This window comes from Helicoverpa zea, chromosome 1 (assembly GCF_022581195.2).
Source record: "Helicoverpa zea isolate HzStark_Cry1AcR chromosome 1, ilHelZeax1.1, whole genome shotgun sequence".
NCBI classification, from domain to species: domain Eukaryota; kingdom Metazoa; phylum Arthropoda; class Insecta; order Lepidoptera; family Noctuidae; genus Helicoverpa; species Helicoverpa zea.
The window spans coordinates 7705644-7721608 of record NC_061452.1 but is presented as its reverse complement, the minus strand read 5'-3'; the positions used below and the strand labels follow the sequence as shown (position 1 = coordinate 7721608).

Genomic DNA, 15965 nt, shown 5'->3' with positions numbered 1-15965 from the left:
TTTACCTGAAATAAAACGCATATTAAATACTTACCTTATTTGAAGCTTACATTTTAATTTCTGCCTGGTGTTTTCGACTCAATGACGAACTGTGGCCGCCGAGAACACTCGTCGCCTCCTGCCTGGTGGGGAGTGAAACTGGTCGGTGTGCGAGAGAGATGCAAGATATGGGGTAGAAAAGGACAGAGATAAAAGCGGAAAACACGTAGGTGCCTATCTCAAACTATTATAGTAAGCTTCAAATAAGGTAAGTATTTAATATGCGTTTTATTTCAGGTAAAACGCTGCTACTAACGTAGTAGGTACACCGGTACTGGAGACTGGCAAGCGTAAGCAGGGTGGTCAACGTCTGCGGTACAAAGATGTGCTGAAACGCCACATGAAGAGATGTGACTTAGATCCGTCACACTAGGAGGCTATGGCGGCAGATAGGACCAAATGGAGGCGCACTATTAAGGACAAGGTGTGCGAGTTTGAGAGCCGGCGGAGAGAACAGCTCGACGCTAAGCGAGATGAGCTGAAGGCCCGACCACCCGCGGCCATCCAATACACCTATATCGGAGGAGTGCTGACTTGCAGTGAATGTGGACGAACATTCACTGCAAAAATTGGCTTTGTCAGTCACTGGAGAGCACACCAGCGAAGCTCTCAAAATTAAGCGCAGATCCAAGTCGCTGTGGCCGAAATCGGCCCGGATCAATATATATATATAGGTACACCGCCATCTGGCGTTGATTTTGGGAACAATTTTTTAAAAATTCTCAACCTCCCATTCTGTACATGTATTTTCGAGGGGATCGATGAGGAGTGACAGCGTTTCTGAAAGTCACATCAGAATTTGTATGATATAAGGGCTCCCACACGTACGTTTTGTGTACCTACTTACAATGTGATTTTGTTCGGTAAAGCGTTTTGTAGGGTAACCACATATTCAAGTGTATCGTTTTTGTAGGGCATGGTGATAATAAACTTAAAAGCTTTTCAAATGAAGTAATGCTCATTCTAAAATACTCAAAAGATATCTTCTTCAGTTCTCAACCCATAGTACTTAGAGTAAAATAGTTCCCATCAGAGTGAGAGAGATTAACCCAGAATCTTCTTTTTCTTTTATATCTATTCAACAATAACAGCAGGTGCAATAATCGTTTCGCAATCCACGAATGAAAACGAGTCCACGAAACGAAACAAGACGAGGTGTGATGAAAAGTTACATGTTGCACTAAAGTGCAAACTCACTTCATGCTCTTTTGATTCCCTCGCTATCGCTCAGGATTCCAATTTTTTAATCCTTTGGTTCCTCTGTCATCCAAATTGAACTCTCATTAAAAAGCAACTTTGCATTCTTGTACAACAGATAACTTTTAACTGTGATGTAACAATAAACACAAGATTAATGTCCATATCGTTAGTATTTAATGAAAAATTCATTTTACAAAATTCAAGTATACCTATACAACCAATTAAAAGTAATAAAATTGTTTACGAAGAAAATATGAACTCGTAAATGCATTACTTACATAAAAATATAATCCATTAATATCTTAAATTAGGTATAATATAATAAAAAGATTTTTGATATTCGGATAATTTTAAAGCAATAATTGTATGAATTTAAATGTAATGAACACCGGTGAATGTTATTGTTTTCAGGTACAGTCACTTTAATTATAGTGATACTTTCAATATATCAATGAAATTATAGAACATACATGATTAAGAATTTCGATAATTTAAAGAAGTTGTGTAACAACCTCAGGAATCATGAATTAGGCATCATTAACAGAGAGCAGGGCTGATAGCTGGATCTTCAATCAGGTGTTGTCACGAACGAGAACATTTATCGCACAATTATTGCTTTACACATTCTGATACATTTTATATGAATATATAGCCTACACAGCGTGGCCAGGGACCTGCCTGCTGGTAATTTCTGGCCTTAAATTTGTAAAATACAAAACGCCGTAACTGCTTCATGATAGAACTAGCAAAACCATTTCGACCAAAATGATCACAATGCATTCACGTCTTTGGTTTCGTAGCGTAAAACTTTACCGAATTTTTAATTGAGAATGTAAATAAAGATTTCATTTACATTGAGTATTTCACATCTTATCATTTTATGTGTATATTCTGCTATCTGCACTAACAATCAATACGATTCCTTAAGTTTAGTGACAGTATAGTGGAATGGTATTACGGAGCTTACAACCGAAAACACATAATTACAGTATTTTCTACAAAAATAATAATTAATTACGATGCTATATTCCCAAATGAGTCTTATCATAACTTAAAAATAACGTCAAGATATAAAATGGGTATATTAACTTAATTTTGCTAGATGCACCATTTGAACGGAAATTGTTGACACGATTTTGAATATGGTAGTAAACGTGGTTGCACTATAAGTCTCAAGTACCAGTAAAGCTAATTCTGAATAGAGAGATATGAATTAACAAAACATTTAACAACACTATGTTCAAACAAACTCGGTAGCTGCCAAAGAATACTATTTACACAGTATTTTTTTCTATTAAATTATAGCCTAGCTAAATATTTGAAATAAGCTAATGGCTATGCAGAATTAACTTTACAGCAGCTACTGATTTAATATTTCGATTAAGTGTCAGTAGAAACCAGATAAGAAAAACATCATTAAACTAAATTAAAAATAATGAATTATCTCATAATACTACAAGTTACAAAACTAATTAAGTGGTTCCAAACACCTGTGTCGGTCAGAAGTGGCGTTGTCTCCTCACGAAACCAAGAATCCACTCTACCTGCCAATTAAGATATTTAACGTTTTATCGCAATGATTGCACGTCACGCCACTCCGGCTCGTTAAAGGCACACATACTTAATATGTAGCTTTGCGCGTTATGTTGAGCACTACGAAAACGCCCGTTTATGAAAATTAACCCTTTCATTATTTTTGCACGTCAATGATTTAAGAGTATGCGAAAGGATTTCGTAAGAATGGACCCTTCCATTTTTGTAACAATTTGTGCAAGAATATACCTGGATAGATAACAGTGATATCTCTAGGTGTAATCTAATCATCACCACGCAGAGGGGTACACAGACTGATTTGCAATTGATTTTACTTCAATTGTGATACCCACAAGATTTTGACACGCTAGGTTTTTATACCGAACACGACACTCGTGTTAAGCCCTAATAATAGTATATACCTGGGAGTCTATGTTCTATGTAGGCACCGCTTATTTAAGAACTGATTCGTCCTTACAGTATTGTTAACGAACTTCATTTAAATGAAGTGGCTTCGAATTATTATTTTATTGTATCAAAATTATGTCACGAATTTATAATAGGTAGGTACTATACTTTGTAGTACGAATATCTGAGAAAATAAGTTCTTACCCTACCTAACTACGTATGTATAGACAGCTATTCTGAATCTATGACTCTACAACCGAAATATTGAGATTTAATAGGCTGACGCGCTTGTCTTACTTTCTTGCAATTCGGGAAATGTAACATAACGCACTGTTGGTTTTGTTGGACTTTTCCCGTGCTTTTGACTGTATTAATATTCCTCTTTTACTATCTAAAATGACTTTTTATGGCTTTGACGTGGACACAGTAAAATGGTTCGATAGCTACCTTAACAGACGCACTCAGTTCGTAGAAATACGACATACAGACGGTTCCATAGATGTTTCTTCTTATCGTTCGGTTAGTAGAGGCGTGCCGCAAGGTTCCGTACTCGGACCTATATTATTTAATTTGTATTGCGCTGACATAACGACGAATATAAAAAAATGTAGTTACCACATTTACGCGGATGATACTCAAATTTACATCTCCTTTAAACCCCATGAGTACGAAAGAGCACTGAAAGACCTGCATGATGACCTGGAGCGAATTGTAAATTGGTCCAAGCGCAATTCCTTGGTCTTAAACCCACAAAAAACTAAGTACATGCTTTTTGGTACTAATACCCAGCTAAGCGCAATTAACGCCGCCACTTTCTGCATAAGAGTAATGGGAGAACCTATAGATCGTGTTTATGAGGCACGTAATCTGGGTCTGATTATGGACGCGGACCTTCGTTTTGAGAAACATGTCACTGAGGCAATCCAAAATTGTTTCTACAGGCTAAAAGTGATTTACAAAGCGCGTCCCTATCTGTCTGAAGATTTGCGTATTTTACTTGTTGAGTCTTTGATTTTATCTAAGCTCAATTATGTTGATTCTGTGTATGGCCCGCGCTTACTATCCAAAACGGAACGTATGATACAGAGACTTCAAAATGCATGTGCGCGATTTTGTTTCAACATACCATTTAGAAGTCACGTTACTCCATTTTTTAATAAACGCAACTTGTTAAAAATGAATGCACGACGAAAACTGCACTTAGCCAGCTTAATGTTTAGTGTCATACATTCACGCACACCCCTATATCTGTATGATAAGCTTGAATGGACACATGGTTACACTGGCAGAGTACGAAGGAATTGTGTTCCACAACTTTCTATCCCGAGACACAGGACCGCAGCATTCAGGGGGAGTTTTCGCTATGCAGCAACAAAGTGTTGGAATAATATTCCACCCCCCATTAAAAAAGCAAAAAGCAGTGTGACTTTTAAGGTGAAATTAAAAGAATTTCTACTACTGCATCAAAAACGATATGAAAATGTCTGTATAACCTCTTCTCCCATATAACCTTTACAGGCTTCGTATGGCTGCTGTTTGTTGTGGCTTATATTGTCTTATTTTTGTCCTTTCTGCACGTGTAAAACTATAAAACACTAGGTACACTCACACTCACTGACACACACACTAATCATTATATAATAATATCTATAATATGTATTTACTAACTATTATTAATCTTGGAATAAGGAGTGAATTTTAAGACGGTATCGGTAGCAGTAGATTTTAATAATTTCGAGCGTACGACACTCGTGGGTTGCAGCTGAAAACCAGCGTCGGGTGGCCAGTACTGTTGTACAGTGTGGTCACTTGACAATATGCTGAGCTGTGACCTTGTTGGCACAATTTTTATTATTATATTTTTAAATGTTGAGCCTATTTTATTATTATTTTTTATTTATTTTTTATCTGAATTGTTTTCGGTGATACTTTTATTTTACTGTTAATTTATGTTATATACTGTGTATGTATTGTGCCAATAAAAATATTTTTCTTTCTTTCTTTCTTTCTTTCATTTGAATGCCATTGCATGTATATGTACTTTATGTTGCGCAATAATATTTTCTCTTTCAAAATTTCACGAATCAAATGAGGTACATACATTCTGAGTTAGATTACTCAAAGTTCGAGTTGAACATATTAATGTTAAGGTCTTCGAAGGTAGCAGTTCCGCTCTGGTCCAATATCTGCAGCATGTCGGAGAGCTCGTGCGGCGCGTGCGCTCCCTCGGCGCCGGCCGCGCCCGCCGCCGCGCCTGCGCCCGTCTGCCACGACCACATGCCTGCCACATTTTTTTTTGTTTTAGATCATGTAGGTATAGCGATGAGACGCGAAAGATTTTATAAATTCCTTGATCATGAACTTAAAAACTGAGAAATTTAATTTAATTATCAATTATAGTTAATTTGCTGCGCCCTAACAGGGTTATGTATAGCCAGAATAAGTATGCATATCTGTAACAGTATACATTTTCTAAGTCACGTGAAGATCGATCCTCGGTGTTCCGATACATATATGGTACCTACCTATGTGATGTATTATGGTTAGTCAGAAGTCATACAGTCTAAAAACACTTTTTTACCAAGAGGCATTGTGTTGCCCAGATGAGTTCAGAAAGTTAGATAGACAGCTGCTCCTAATAAAATACTGAAACTCAGGTGCATCTGGTTAACATGGAAGCTTTCCCCAAAATAGTCAGAAAAGGGTATCGTATATCGTAATGTGAGGTGATAGTGTCTTGGTGTGTGGCTTACCGTGCGAGGGGTGCGGGTGGTGGTTGTGGTGGTAGTGCGCGGCTGGTGGCAGGTAGGCGGGCGCGGGCGGCGAGCGCGCGGGGGACGCGTCCGCGGCCGCCGCTCCCGCCGCCTCGCCGCTGTACGCGTAGCTCTCGCCCGCGCCGCCGCCGCCGCTCTGACACAGGCTCACTCATTACTTGCTGGACACTTTCAAGGGCTTGTACACAAAACTGCGATGCGACGTCGCAAAAATCAGGGAGCACTTTTGCGACGCATCACAAAAGTCACATGAAATCGGATCACAATTCACGTCGCGCTGATTCGCTGTGTAGTGTACAAGCCCTTAATTTCACACAATCATTTTGTTATTATGGTACTAGAATTTATAGTTCATGAACATTAAAATAAAGTTCAAGAAACGTACACCATTTATGTCCGTCTTTTACAATCCTACTTATATACTTATATATACTTATATTATAAATGTGAAAGTTTGTGAGAATGTATGGATGTATGTTTGTTATTCAATCACGCAAAAACGGCTGGACCGATTTGATTGAAATTTGGTATGTAGATAGGTGATACCCTGGATTAACACATAGGCTACTTTTTATCAACACACCACGCGGGCGAAGCCGCTGGCGGAAGCTAGTTCTAAATAAATCTATCTTTTTGGACATAGAAGCAGGTATTCAAGTAAACTTACAATGTAATATATTTTTTCCCCTTTTGAAACTGTTATAAACCTTTCAAGGTCAGGCATTCACTTCAATACAGGTCTCAACACAAAAATAAAAAAACAATTTACTGAAATGATTTGAAAACTTTTTTCACTGTTGGAACGCTAACTTTTTCTGAGTACCATAAGCTATATTTTACCCCGGTATAAGCAGTAGTTCCCACGGGACGGGGGTGAAACCGCGGGAAAACATTTAAGATATCCTTGTAAACGTGTAGTAGTTTGTAAAGCAATGGTGTGGTCGACTTACGGTGCGCAGCGTGGTCCAGGTGGTGTGCGGCGGAGTGTTGGCGGGGCGGTGCGGCGAGTACTCGGGCGCGTAGTGCGGCGCGTAGGCCGGCGCCGCCGCCGCGCCCGCCTCGCCCGGCGACCGCGCGCTGCCGCCGCCGCCGCTCACTGGCAAACCAAACGCTATTGGAGCCACGGGACCTTGTCCCGCGCCCACTCTATCATTTACAACAAGTATACGATTGATCTGAACACAATATTATATTTTCATAGAAAGTTTTCTTGATGAGATAAAATACTGCTAATTAACCATGAAAAAGATCAGTCGTCATATGACATAAAATTATACATTTGCAATTTATAGCTACAAAATGCAAATGCGACTGTTAACAGCATTCTGCACTGAAAACCCGTCTAAATTGTGAATAAATCATTAAACCACGAGTTTGGGGGCATCTGTCTCAGTCTAGTATACGGTAACTAAATAGGTACCTAATACAATAATGGTAATCATAGCGAATACAATTGTAGACATACGATAAGTACCTGGTGGCGCATGGTGCTGTTGGTGCAGATTAGGTGCTTGGGCTTGATACACGTCTCTGTGGCGTAAGTGGTAATCGTAATTCTCTTCCGGGGCAGCTTCGCCTGTTGTACTGCCTAACGACCGACTGGGAATAAAAACAATGAGTCAGGCATGGTGATTTTTTTATTTCTTTAACGAGCCCTAATTATATAAACACATACTTCGCTAAAGTGTTGGTGCAGACGATGTACTCTACGTCATCATTGTAAGGGTTTAAAAATGCGAACGCTGAAGTTCTTAACCAAACCCACTCTCTGCTCTTGGTGCGAAATCGGTACATGAGTGAAATAATTTGGCCTTTCAATTTCAATACTGAAACAAGTAAAACATTTTTATTATTTCCGTCGTAGTAAGAATATTCGACGGTGATCCATTCCATAGAATAAGTATTTAGAACCTTGGTCAAAGTTATCTCTCATGTGCTGTTGGTCCTCTGGATGATAGAACTCGTAACAAAGTTTGCCCAACAGATCGGCCGGTGCGTACCCGACCACCTGTGTGGCGCGTTGATCGGCGAAAGTGAATCGACCGTCCACCGAATGCCGCGACACAAACTCCACTCCGCCGCTACATAAACTGTTCTCAGAGGAGTTAGGCGTTGATGTGACCTGTTTAAAAAAAGGTACTAGATAATAAATAAATCCTTAAATGACTGTGATGTTAAGAACTGCTTATAGTATTTATCAACATACCTGAAGTCTTCCGATAGCAACTAGGCAACAATGGGATGTGTCAAGCTCTTCCTGAATAGGACGATCCATCTGCATACCTGGAAACAGATCTGATGTCCCAACACACATATAACTATGCTTCTTAATGTTTTTTAGACAGAAGAACTCATAGCAAATGTTTAGTGAAATACCACGATACACTACTAAATGATAAAAAAATTACATGTATATTACTGGCCTCCTGGCATGAAGGTAAACAGTTTCGTAGTTTTTTTTTTCTGCCGAGTCTAAGCTACCTCCCCATCAATTTTCAGCCAACTTACGCGACTTAATTTATATAGATTTTCAAATAAGTTGGATATTATGTCGGTATATTGTGTTACCTGTAGGAGGCCAATTTTTAATATATCCGGTGCAATGTACAACGGCGTAATTATGGCCATCATGCGAAGGGCCTAATGAGTTTCTTGCACGCAGTCTTCCGAGATGTGCACCCTCTGCAGATCCACCGACGCGCATTCGACATATGAAACCACGCCGGGAGCCCATGACTTGACGCATGGATGCTGTGATAAGTAAAATCGTGAATTTTAAACATTATTGCTTTTTTATACCTATCTAAATATTCTTATCATAAAATGACTTACATTGGTGACCTTCTTTCTTTACTGTCCCTGTTTTAAGATCCAAGATACGACCTGTGTTTTGAGGTTCTTGTGTGCTTAATTGTTCTCTAACTTTTTCCACATCATCTGGATGTACTTGATCATATAAGCATGATGAGTACCATTCACCCTAAAATAGAACGATGTTATTAAAATTCGAAAAGGATTTCTGTAATTCCTAATCTCATCGCCATAGTATATTGATTATTTTAGACATGCAACATTTTATATGAAGAGACATTTAGCTGACCTGCGAGTAGTTCAAAACTGGTGCTATACTGTCACTGACATAGATAATACGTCCAGTATCGCAGCTGACAACAAATAAAAACCCATCAGCCGCTTCAAGGATTAAATGTTTTAATTCCTGATCAGTTAGGAAGGATGGTTTGTACGTGCCGTCTGTTGAAGTATTACCAGTACCTAAAATAAAATAAGAAGATTACATATTAAGACTTGTGTGATACTTGATTAAAACATTTGACTTAATGTAGGAAGTTGCTAGTAAACTTATGTTCCTTTCCCTTAATCTCAAAAACAAACAACTGATACTGTTTAAAAATCAAATAAGTAAGTATACCTATAGAACATACTACTTGATAATCATCACCTTCTTGTAAAGCCATGCCCCTAAAAGAAAATGTATTTTTAAATTGCTTCAGGCCGCGGGGTCACCCTTGTACCGAGGGTTCTTCTTCCCGCACATGTATAATAAGTAGCCTATCATGTATTACTACCATGTTTAATCGAAAGCCTTACAGTCCTTTCTGCGTGGAAGAGTAGAAAACATAAATCCTTACATACTTTTGCATTAATGATTTTTAATTGATTTAGTCACCTCGGAGCAATCGGTGAACATATATAAAAAAAAAATCGAGAACTTCCCCTTTTGAAAAGTCGATAGAATACGAGTTCCAAAAAGCACAATAGTCAATTTAGGCCCAATTTCACCAATGGCTTCATTATCCGAGAATACTAGTACTAAGCTTATACGCTACATAACTTTTAGATAATAAAAATTGCATTTCACCATACTACAGTAGGAAATACATAAAGACATGTAGGTATATGGCTACAAGAATAAACTTTTACAAGATACCTCTTAAGGCTTTCATGTGCGCTACTGCCATACGCAGTATCGTGAGTTTGTCTGGTTTCCGCGCGAGGGCCGAGCATGTTGGAACCATATCAGATAGTTCCGTGATGTACGCCGTCATCTTGTTTCTTCGGCGACGTTCAATTTCGCAGTGGTTCTCGCGACTGGAAAAAAAACATTTCGACAATTTCCATCAATTTCATTTTTATATCTATGACTCTCGTAGGTTTTATATAACAGATCCAACAAGTTTTGTAGTTCTTAGTCTCTATCACAATACCACAGAGTAACATGTTAGGTATTATGTGTTAACAGTTGGGAAGCTACCTACGAATCTTGTGACTGAAATACGTGTCCACACACAGGCGCATTGACTAGACCGTTACGTACTTCTTCCGATGCTGTCAGTAACGAGTGTCTTCCTGACCCACCGCGCTAGTTGTGCTTGTGCCGTTCGCCAAAATAAGAACTACCTAAAGTTTGAAAGACACGTGGGAAACTTAATCATCCTTAATTTTTCCTTAAATGTTATAAAACTAATTTGACGTTGCTACATACATCGCCTAATGTTGCTGTGTTGCGATTCAAAAAGTAAAGGATCGGTGACTATGTTTAATTTGAAGGGTTTACTTTCTTCACGGTCAGTGTCTTAAATTACATGCTTATCTTTTTAAGAATGCCACTGGCCTATACAATGAATTCACAAAACATTACACAAAAGACCTATCAAAGATTACGGCTACAGAAAACGATTTTTGAGGACTTTGAAGACGATGGTGCTGTCAAAACAACAGAAAATCAATTGTGTCTCGCGTGGATCCGCGCACAAAGGGTTAATGAAGATTCAATAATTTATTGCACCTACTGCTCCAATGGAGCTTACATCACCATTTTGACAACTTGGCTTAGCTTAATTAAAGTAGGAAGTCTGGTGCCTGCCGTCGGATTTGATTAAAGCGAGAGCGATAAATACGACGGCACCATAAAAAATATGTAGGATGGAGGCTTCGAAAGTGCCATACGATGTACAATAAATATATAACTAATAATGTAGTATGTATAAACGAAATTGATATTTTCATTAAAAAATGAGTTAAGAGAAGAGCGCGCACTTGTCGCGTGATAAGACACGTTTTCAATCATCACACAGTAACCTATTAATGGGCGTTGTGGGTATGAGAAAATTGCAGGCCTTGATGTTAGCACTTGTGTTCAATTAACCGTTAATGGCATAAATGAGCAGTACTTATTTAAATTTTTAGACTAGCTGTATTCCCGCGGTTTCACTCGCGTCCTCGGAGATAATGTGGCTTCCTAAAAGTGCATACGCGTTAGTAAAGAGCAATTAATTAAAAACATAAAAATATGTAGGAAAAACATGCAATTTAAACAAAATTATAGCCAAGGCAAAAATATAAATTTAAAGAATGTCAGAAGCATGACCTGAAACTTGCATCTGTAGAGATTGATGCTATTGAATCGACTATAATTGTTAAAAAGCCGATTTAAAATTGTTATGCATGATGGTATTATTTGCAAATCCATTCGATATTCTAGAACAATATATATGTTACGGGTAATGCTAGAAGGTGGAGTAAACCTAGGTTTATCCGAGTTGACTTAGTATTACCCAAGCTTCTTGGGTAAAGTCCGAATAATAAGTAAAATAAATTTTAATTTGGGGTTTATCCATGCTCACCTAGGTCTACCCAACGCTGACTGAATAATGTTAGGTGTTGCGTAATCTTCGAGCCCGTGGCGTAATTCTAGGACGAACGTGGTACTATTGAGGAAATGTTCTCAAGGAATCAGTTTTCTGTGTGTCATGATAAACTGATTGATATTGAAAATATATAACCAGAAAAAAAAGCTTACGAGAGCTTACGAGAGCTTGCAAATGAACAGTCGCTTGCAGCCAGGGTTATAAAAGGTGTAATTGCAAAACGAAATGTGCCACAAAGAAGTGTTCAGACAAAGCTGCAGGAAAATTGTTGAAAATTGTGTAATTCTAAATGTCACAGCAGTTTATCTTGCTCAAATAAATAATTTCAATTTGAACAACAACGACCGTGATTCGTTTTTTCTATTAAAGCTTATGTTATTATTAAAGTTCATGCTCTTAAAGCGATTACGATCGCCTTTGTATGTTTTTTAAATAATAAATGTTTAAAATGACCTTGGATTTTCATTTCACTAATTAATTAGACATATTTTTAACATTACCCAGTCAGAGTTGGGTAGACCTAAGTGAGCATGGGTAAACCCCGAATTAAAATTTATTTTACTTATTATTTTAGTATTACTCAAGCAGCTTGGGTAATACGAAGTCAACCCGGGTAAACCTAGGTTAACTCCATCTTTTAGCATTACCCATAACATAAATATAATCAATGACATTTCGTTATTCAGCACTGTAAACATCAGTCATAAACAGTCAGGCAGGAATATAACCTAATTGCGAAAGAAGCATAATTTTAAAATAAAATAATAACTAGACAAATGAAAAGAAGTGATCAACACACACAGAACCTGAGGAATACTGGTATTATATTAACAACTTTATTAAATGCTCACACACTAGTAACAAGTATCTGCGATAATCAAAATCTGTAATTTGGATATAACATAGAACCACCCTTACCTTGCAAATCTTTCCTTATCCTGAATGTTATCCTCCTCCATCCTTGTATATTTCCCTCCACTTGCGTCGTCTTCATCTGACCTATGAAGAAAAACAATTCACATAAACAAATAAAATTTGATTAATATAAAACTTATTATGGCAAACAATCTGACAAATACGAGATTGACTAAAGTCTAAAGCACACAGAGTCCCATATCAATTATCTATAAAATGGCCAAAAAATCTTCATTTAATTCTACTTTTTAGGATTTGTTGTTATAGAGAAAATAATAATATATCATCTGTGATAAAAAAAAATACAAAGAAATAGAATAAAATTTAAAATTTCGAATTATTTTGTGACTTTTGGAATTCATGTTGCTAAGCTACTTCTATCACTAACAGCCTTGCTACAAAACCTTAAACATCTGTTGAATACTTGTCTAAATAACATGTCTGCAAAACAGACCTTATTTCAATGTCATAATCTGTCATTTTTTTAGACAAGTGTTCAACAGATGTGTAAAAAATGTTGTGGTATGACGGTTAGTGTTTAGCTACTTTTGAACTGAATGTGAAGTTTAATTTTTTTCTTTTATATACTGTATCGTAGCAATCAATCAATTTATTAAAAAATCTGCCTCCAGCCAGTGCCAAGTTGTTTCTTTTTAGATTAGACCATATATGCTTTTGCCAGGTCAGCCACCGATCCAGGTGCATACCAGGGTACTTTGCATCATCATCTACTCAAGGGATGGTCAGTATAGGTGGACATGTTTTCCTTCTGAGAGTAAATGTGGCATGTTTCAATTTGATTGTCTTTAATACACTATTTATTTGTTAAACCACATTTCATCATTAATCGTTCAAATAAACTTTTTAAATCTAAATTTAATAGTATTTCAGATTACATCTGAATATTATAATAATTAACAAGAAGCTAATCAGTACAGTCACATAACATCAACACTTACTTACAATATAAATTCAAATATCAATTTGAAATCCAAGACATTATGTTTCAGTTATACTTTTTAATTTATCATCCTATCCTAGAAACTCACCCAACACTGCCAGCACGGCGTTTTTGTATATCCTTTGCTGGGTCAGCCCCTATAAAGATATTTTTTATTTAATTCTGCTATTTAAATCAGCATGACATCACTAAGATATTTCTCATAACTAGTTACTCATTTTTTTATTCTAAAAAGTTATTTTTACATGTCTGGTGAATTGTTTACTGATGATGATATTTTGTTAATTTGTACACATAAGCTGTTGGTGTTCCTTTCTTAAATAAATAAATAAATAAATAAATAAATGATCATTTACTGGCAGAGCAGTTACTGGCTCAGTGGAGTAATTTTGGCTTTGAATTCTAATAAATATATGAATTAGAGCCATGCAGGATGTTAGTGAACCAAAGTACATAATTTAAAGTACTAAACCTGGCTAATTTGTAACTGTTCTTTCTGTTTATCTATGTTCAATAAATAAGTATCAGTCAAAAACAAAAGCCTATTTTAAAAAATCTGCAGGGCATTGAGAATAACAAGACAAAAAGTTAGGTAAAATATGTGCCCAATATTTACAGTCCTTCCATGAACTAATAAACAAAACTACTAGTTCGATGAAAATTTCTTTGGTGAAATGATAACTCATAAACTTAGAACTATTTTAAGCAAATAAAGTACATTCAAAATTTTGATTTACTATAATAGCAACGCGTCACGCGGTGCAATGTCAAATTGAAAATAGGTCGATAACTTTAGATTTTTACGTACCCATATGGCATTGGAAACAAATTTAAAATATCGTAATTATTGAGAAGCTAAGTCGTAATTAACACATAAGTGATATTTTATATCGGTATGCGTGGATTTCCTTCTAATTACAGCAACAAAATGTTCACCAACCGGGGATAGTGGGAGCCACGGCAGACATCGGTCAGTAAACTCATTAGTCCACGTTATAATATCACTAACAAATGAAAAATAAAAACTTTTCAATCCACAACAGTTAAGTTCATTTATACACAAAGCAGTACGTATGTTTACAGCTCTTCAATACAACACAAACGCCATTTTCCATTTGCAACAATTCCAGATCCAACCAACACAAAAACGTCACATGTAATAGAAATGTTGCCATATACTTGACCAAAAACATTTTTAACGCGATTTATTCCGGATGGATTATAAGATTTCATAGTTAGGGATCCCAGAGTCAATCAAGTGCACTAGAGAAAATTTTCACGTAAATAAACTTCATAGTTTTTCACTTGTTTGCTTGACGCCAAGAATTTTGGGGTGAAGGTGTAGTTACTACACCAGATACGTTCTAGCTCGAAAAGCAGATTGAAAGTGCGGTCAAGTCCGATCAAGTGATCGTTCTGAGCATTCGGATAATAACTTCTTTTCTCCTTTTATTCCCTTTTTTCTATTTTTTAAGGCAGATTTGCTTTAAAAAAAATACTGCCCAAGAAAGTGACAGATGGCGTTGTAACTATAAGCCTGCCTTATAAAAAAATATTGCACCGAGTCTTTTGAGCTGAGACTCAAGAAAGTCCGATTTCTGGACAGATTATTTGTGTTCAAAAGTTCTTTTCTAATTTTTTGACATGTTTATGCCCTATTTTCTATTTTTAAATTGTTGATGACAAGTACGTTTCGTTATACGACCTCAAAATTATATAAAATTTATAAGATAATGACGCTCCGTTCTTTGCAGTAACGTATCAAGATCAGCGCCATCTATCCATCAGCTAGAAAAAAAGAAGATCCCTCATTTCGTATATTATACTAATCACGAACATGTTTCTTACTTTTTCCATGCTATGCCTGCTTTACATGAAAACGCAAACTCGAGCTCATTGGGCTCTTGTGTGTCTTGCCTCTGACTGTGGGACGTAAAAACCGAGTCATGCAAAAACCGCCGAAAAAAGGACTGATCATACAGAAAGGGCTTAAGAAGAAACATGATCAGTTTTAGTAACTTAAGGCGGGTAGTAAAGTGTACATCTAGCGTGCCCTCTATAAAGCTGAAGCTGAGTTAGGGTGCGACAGTTCAAATAATCTGGGTCACCTTATTACCGGGGACATTAATGGTGGATATTGAACGTGAACGTAGAGCACTGTCCGTGAGAGCAGACGTGATTGCTCGCGTGTTTTCGGAGGCGCGTATCACTCACTACCATCTACTTTGTGCAAGCAGTGCGCGTCATTGCTGAGCAGAGTGCGGACTAGGTGCAACGACGTTTTAAGTATGGCTATCATATCTAAAAGATCTAATAGATTGCACTGTCAGTACATGGGCGATATATTATTGTTCATATGAGTGTTGATACCTCGACTCATGCATGGGACTGGCAGGGGGCATGTAGATTACGGTTGTTACTAACATTAGTTTTTAAGTTATAACAAAATGGATCTATGTTATCTGA

The 15965-nt window shown here is 37.1% G+C and overlaps 1 protein-coding gene across 10 annotated transcripts; it reads right to left on the bottom strand.

Annotated features, from left to right (window-relative positions):
* Nucleotides 1–1390: 1390 nt before the first annotated feature.
* LOC124633174 (aryl hydrocarbon receptor nuclear translocator homolog) lies at nucleotides 1391–14658 on the bottom strand. 10 transcript variants are annotated; one of them, XR_006984708.1, is made up of 15 exons: nucleotides 14440–14656; nucleotides 13588–13636; nucleotides 12542–12622; nucleotides 9904–10064; nucleotides 9055–9227; nucleotides 8787–8934; nucleotides 8523–8705; nucleotides 8161–8249; nucleotides 7866–8076; nucleotides 7630–7780; nucleotides 7429–7553; nucleotides 6905–7083; nucleotides 5934–6090; nucleotides 5195–5461; nucleotides 1391–3510 (listed from the first exon to the last, which is right to left on the bottom strand). XR_006984708.1 is itself a non-coding variant. In XM_047168396.1 (15 exons), exons 1-14 carry the CDS (start codon nucleotides 14465–14467, stop codon nucleotides 5295–5297), a joined length of 1902 nt encoding a protein of 633 aa, XP_047024352.1. In that variant the 5' UTR covers nucleotides 14468–14656; the 3' UTR covers nucleotides 1391–2783; nucleotides 5282–5294. The 10 variants fall into 10 exon arrangements, 5 of the variants coding, with proteins under 5 accessions (XP_047024352.1, XP_047024492.1, XP_047024566.1 ...); XR_006984744.1 differs by having other exon boundaries at nucleotides 6905–7050; XR_006984743.1 differs by having other exon boundaries at nucleotides 14308–14445.
* Nucleotides 14659–15965: the final 1307 nt, after the last annotated feature.

What these genes read in the sequence shown, in the direction of transcription:
- LOC124633174 (XM_047168396.1), bottom strand. Translation starts at nt 14,467, where the DNA reads ATGTCTGCCGTGGCTCCCACTATCCCCG. An exon ending in CGTGGCTCCCACTATCCCCG is followed by an intron (nt 13,637 to 14,439) that starts GTTGGTGAACAT and finishes ATATCTTTATAG; the next exon opens with GGGCTGACCCAGCAAAGGAT. An exon ending in TTGCTATCGGAAGACTTCAG is followed by an intron (nt 8,077 to 8,160) that starts GTATGTTGATAA and finishes TTTTTTAAACAG; the next exon opens with GTCACATCAACGCCTAACTC.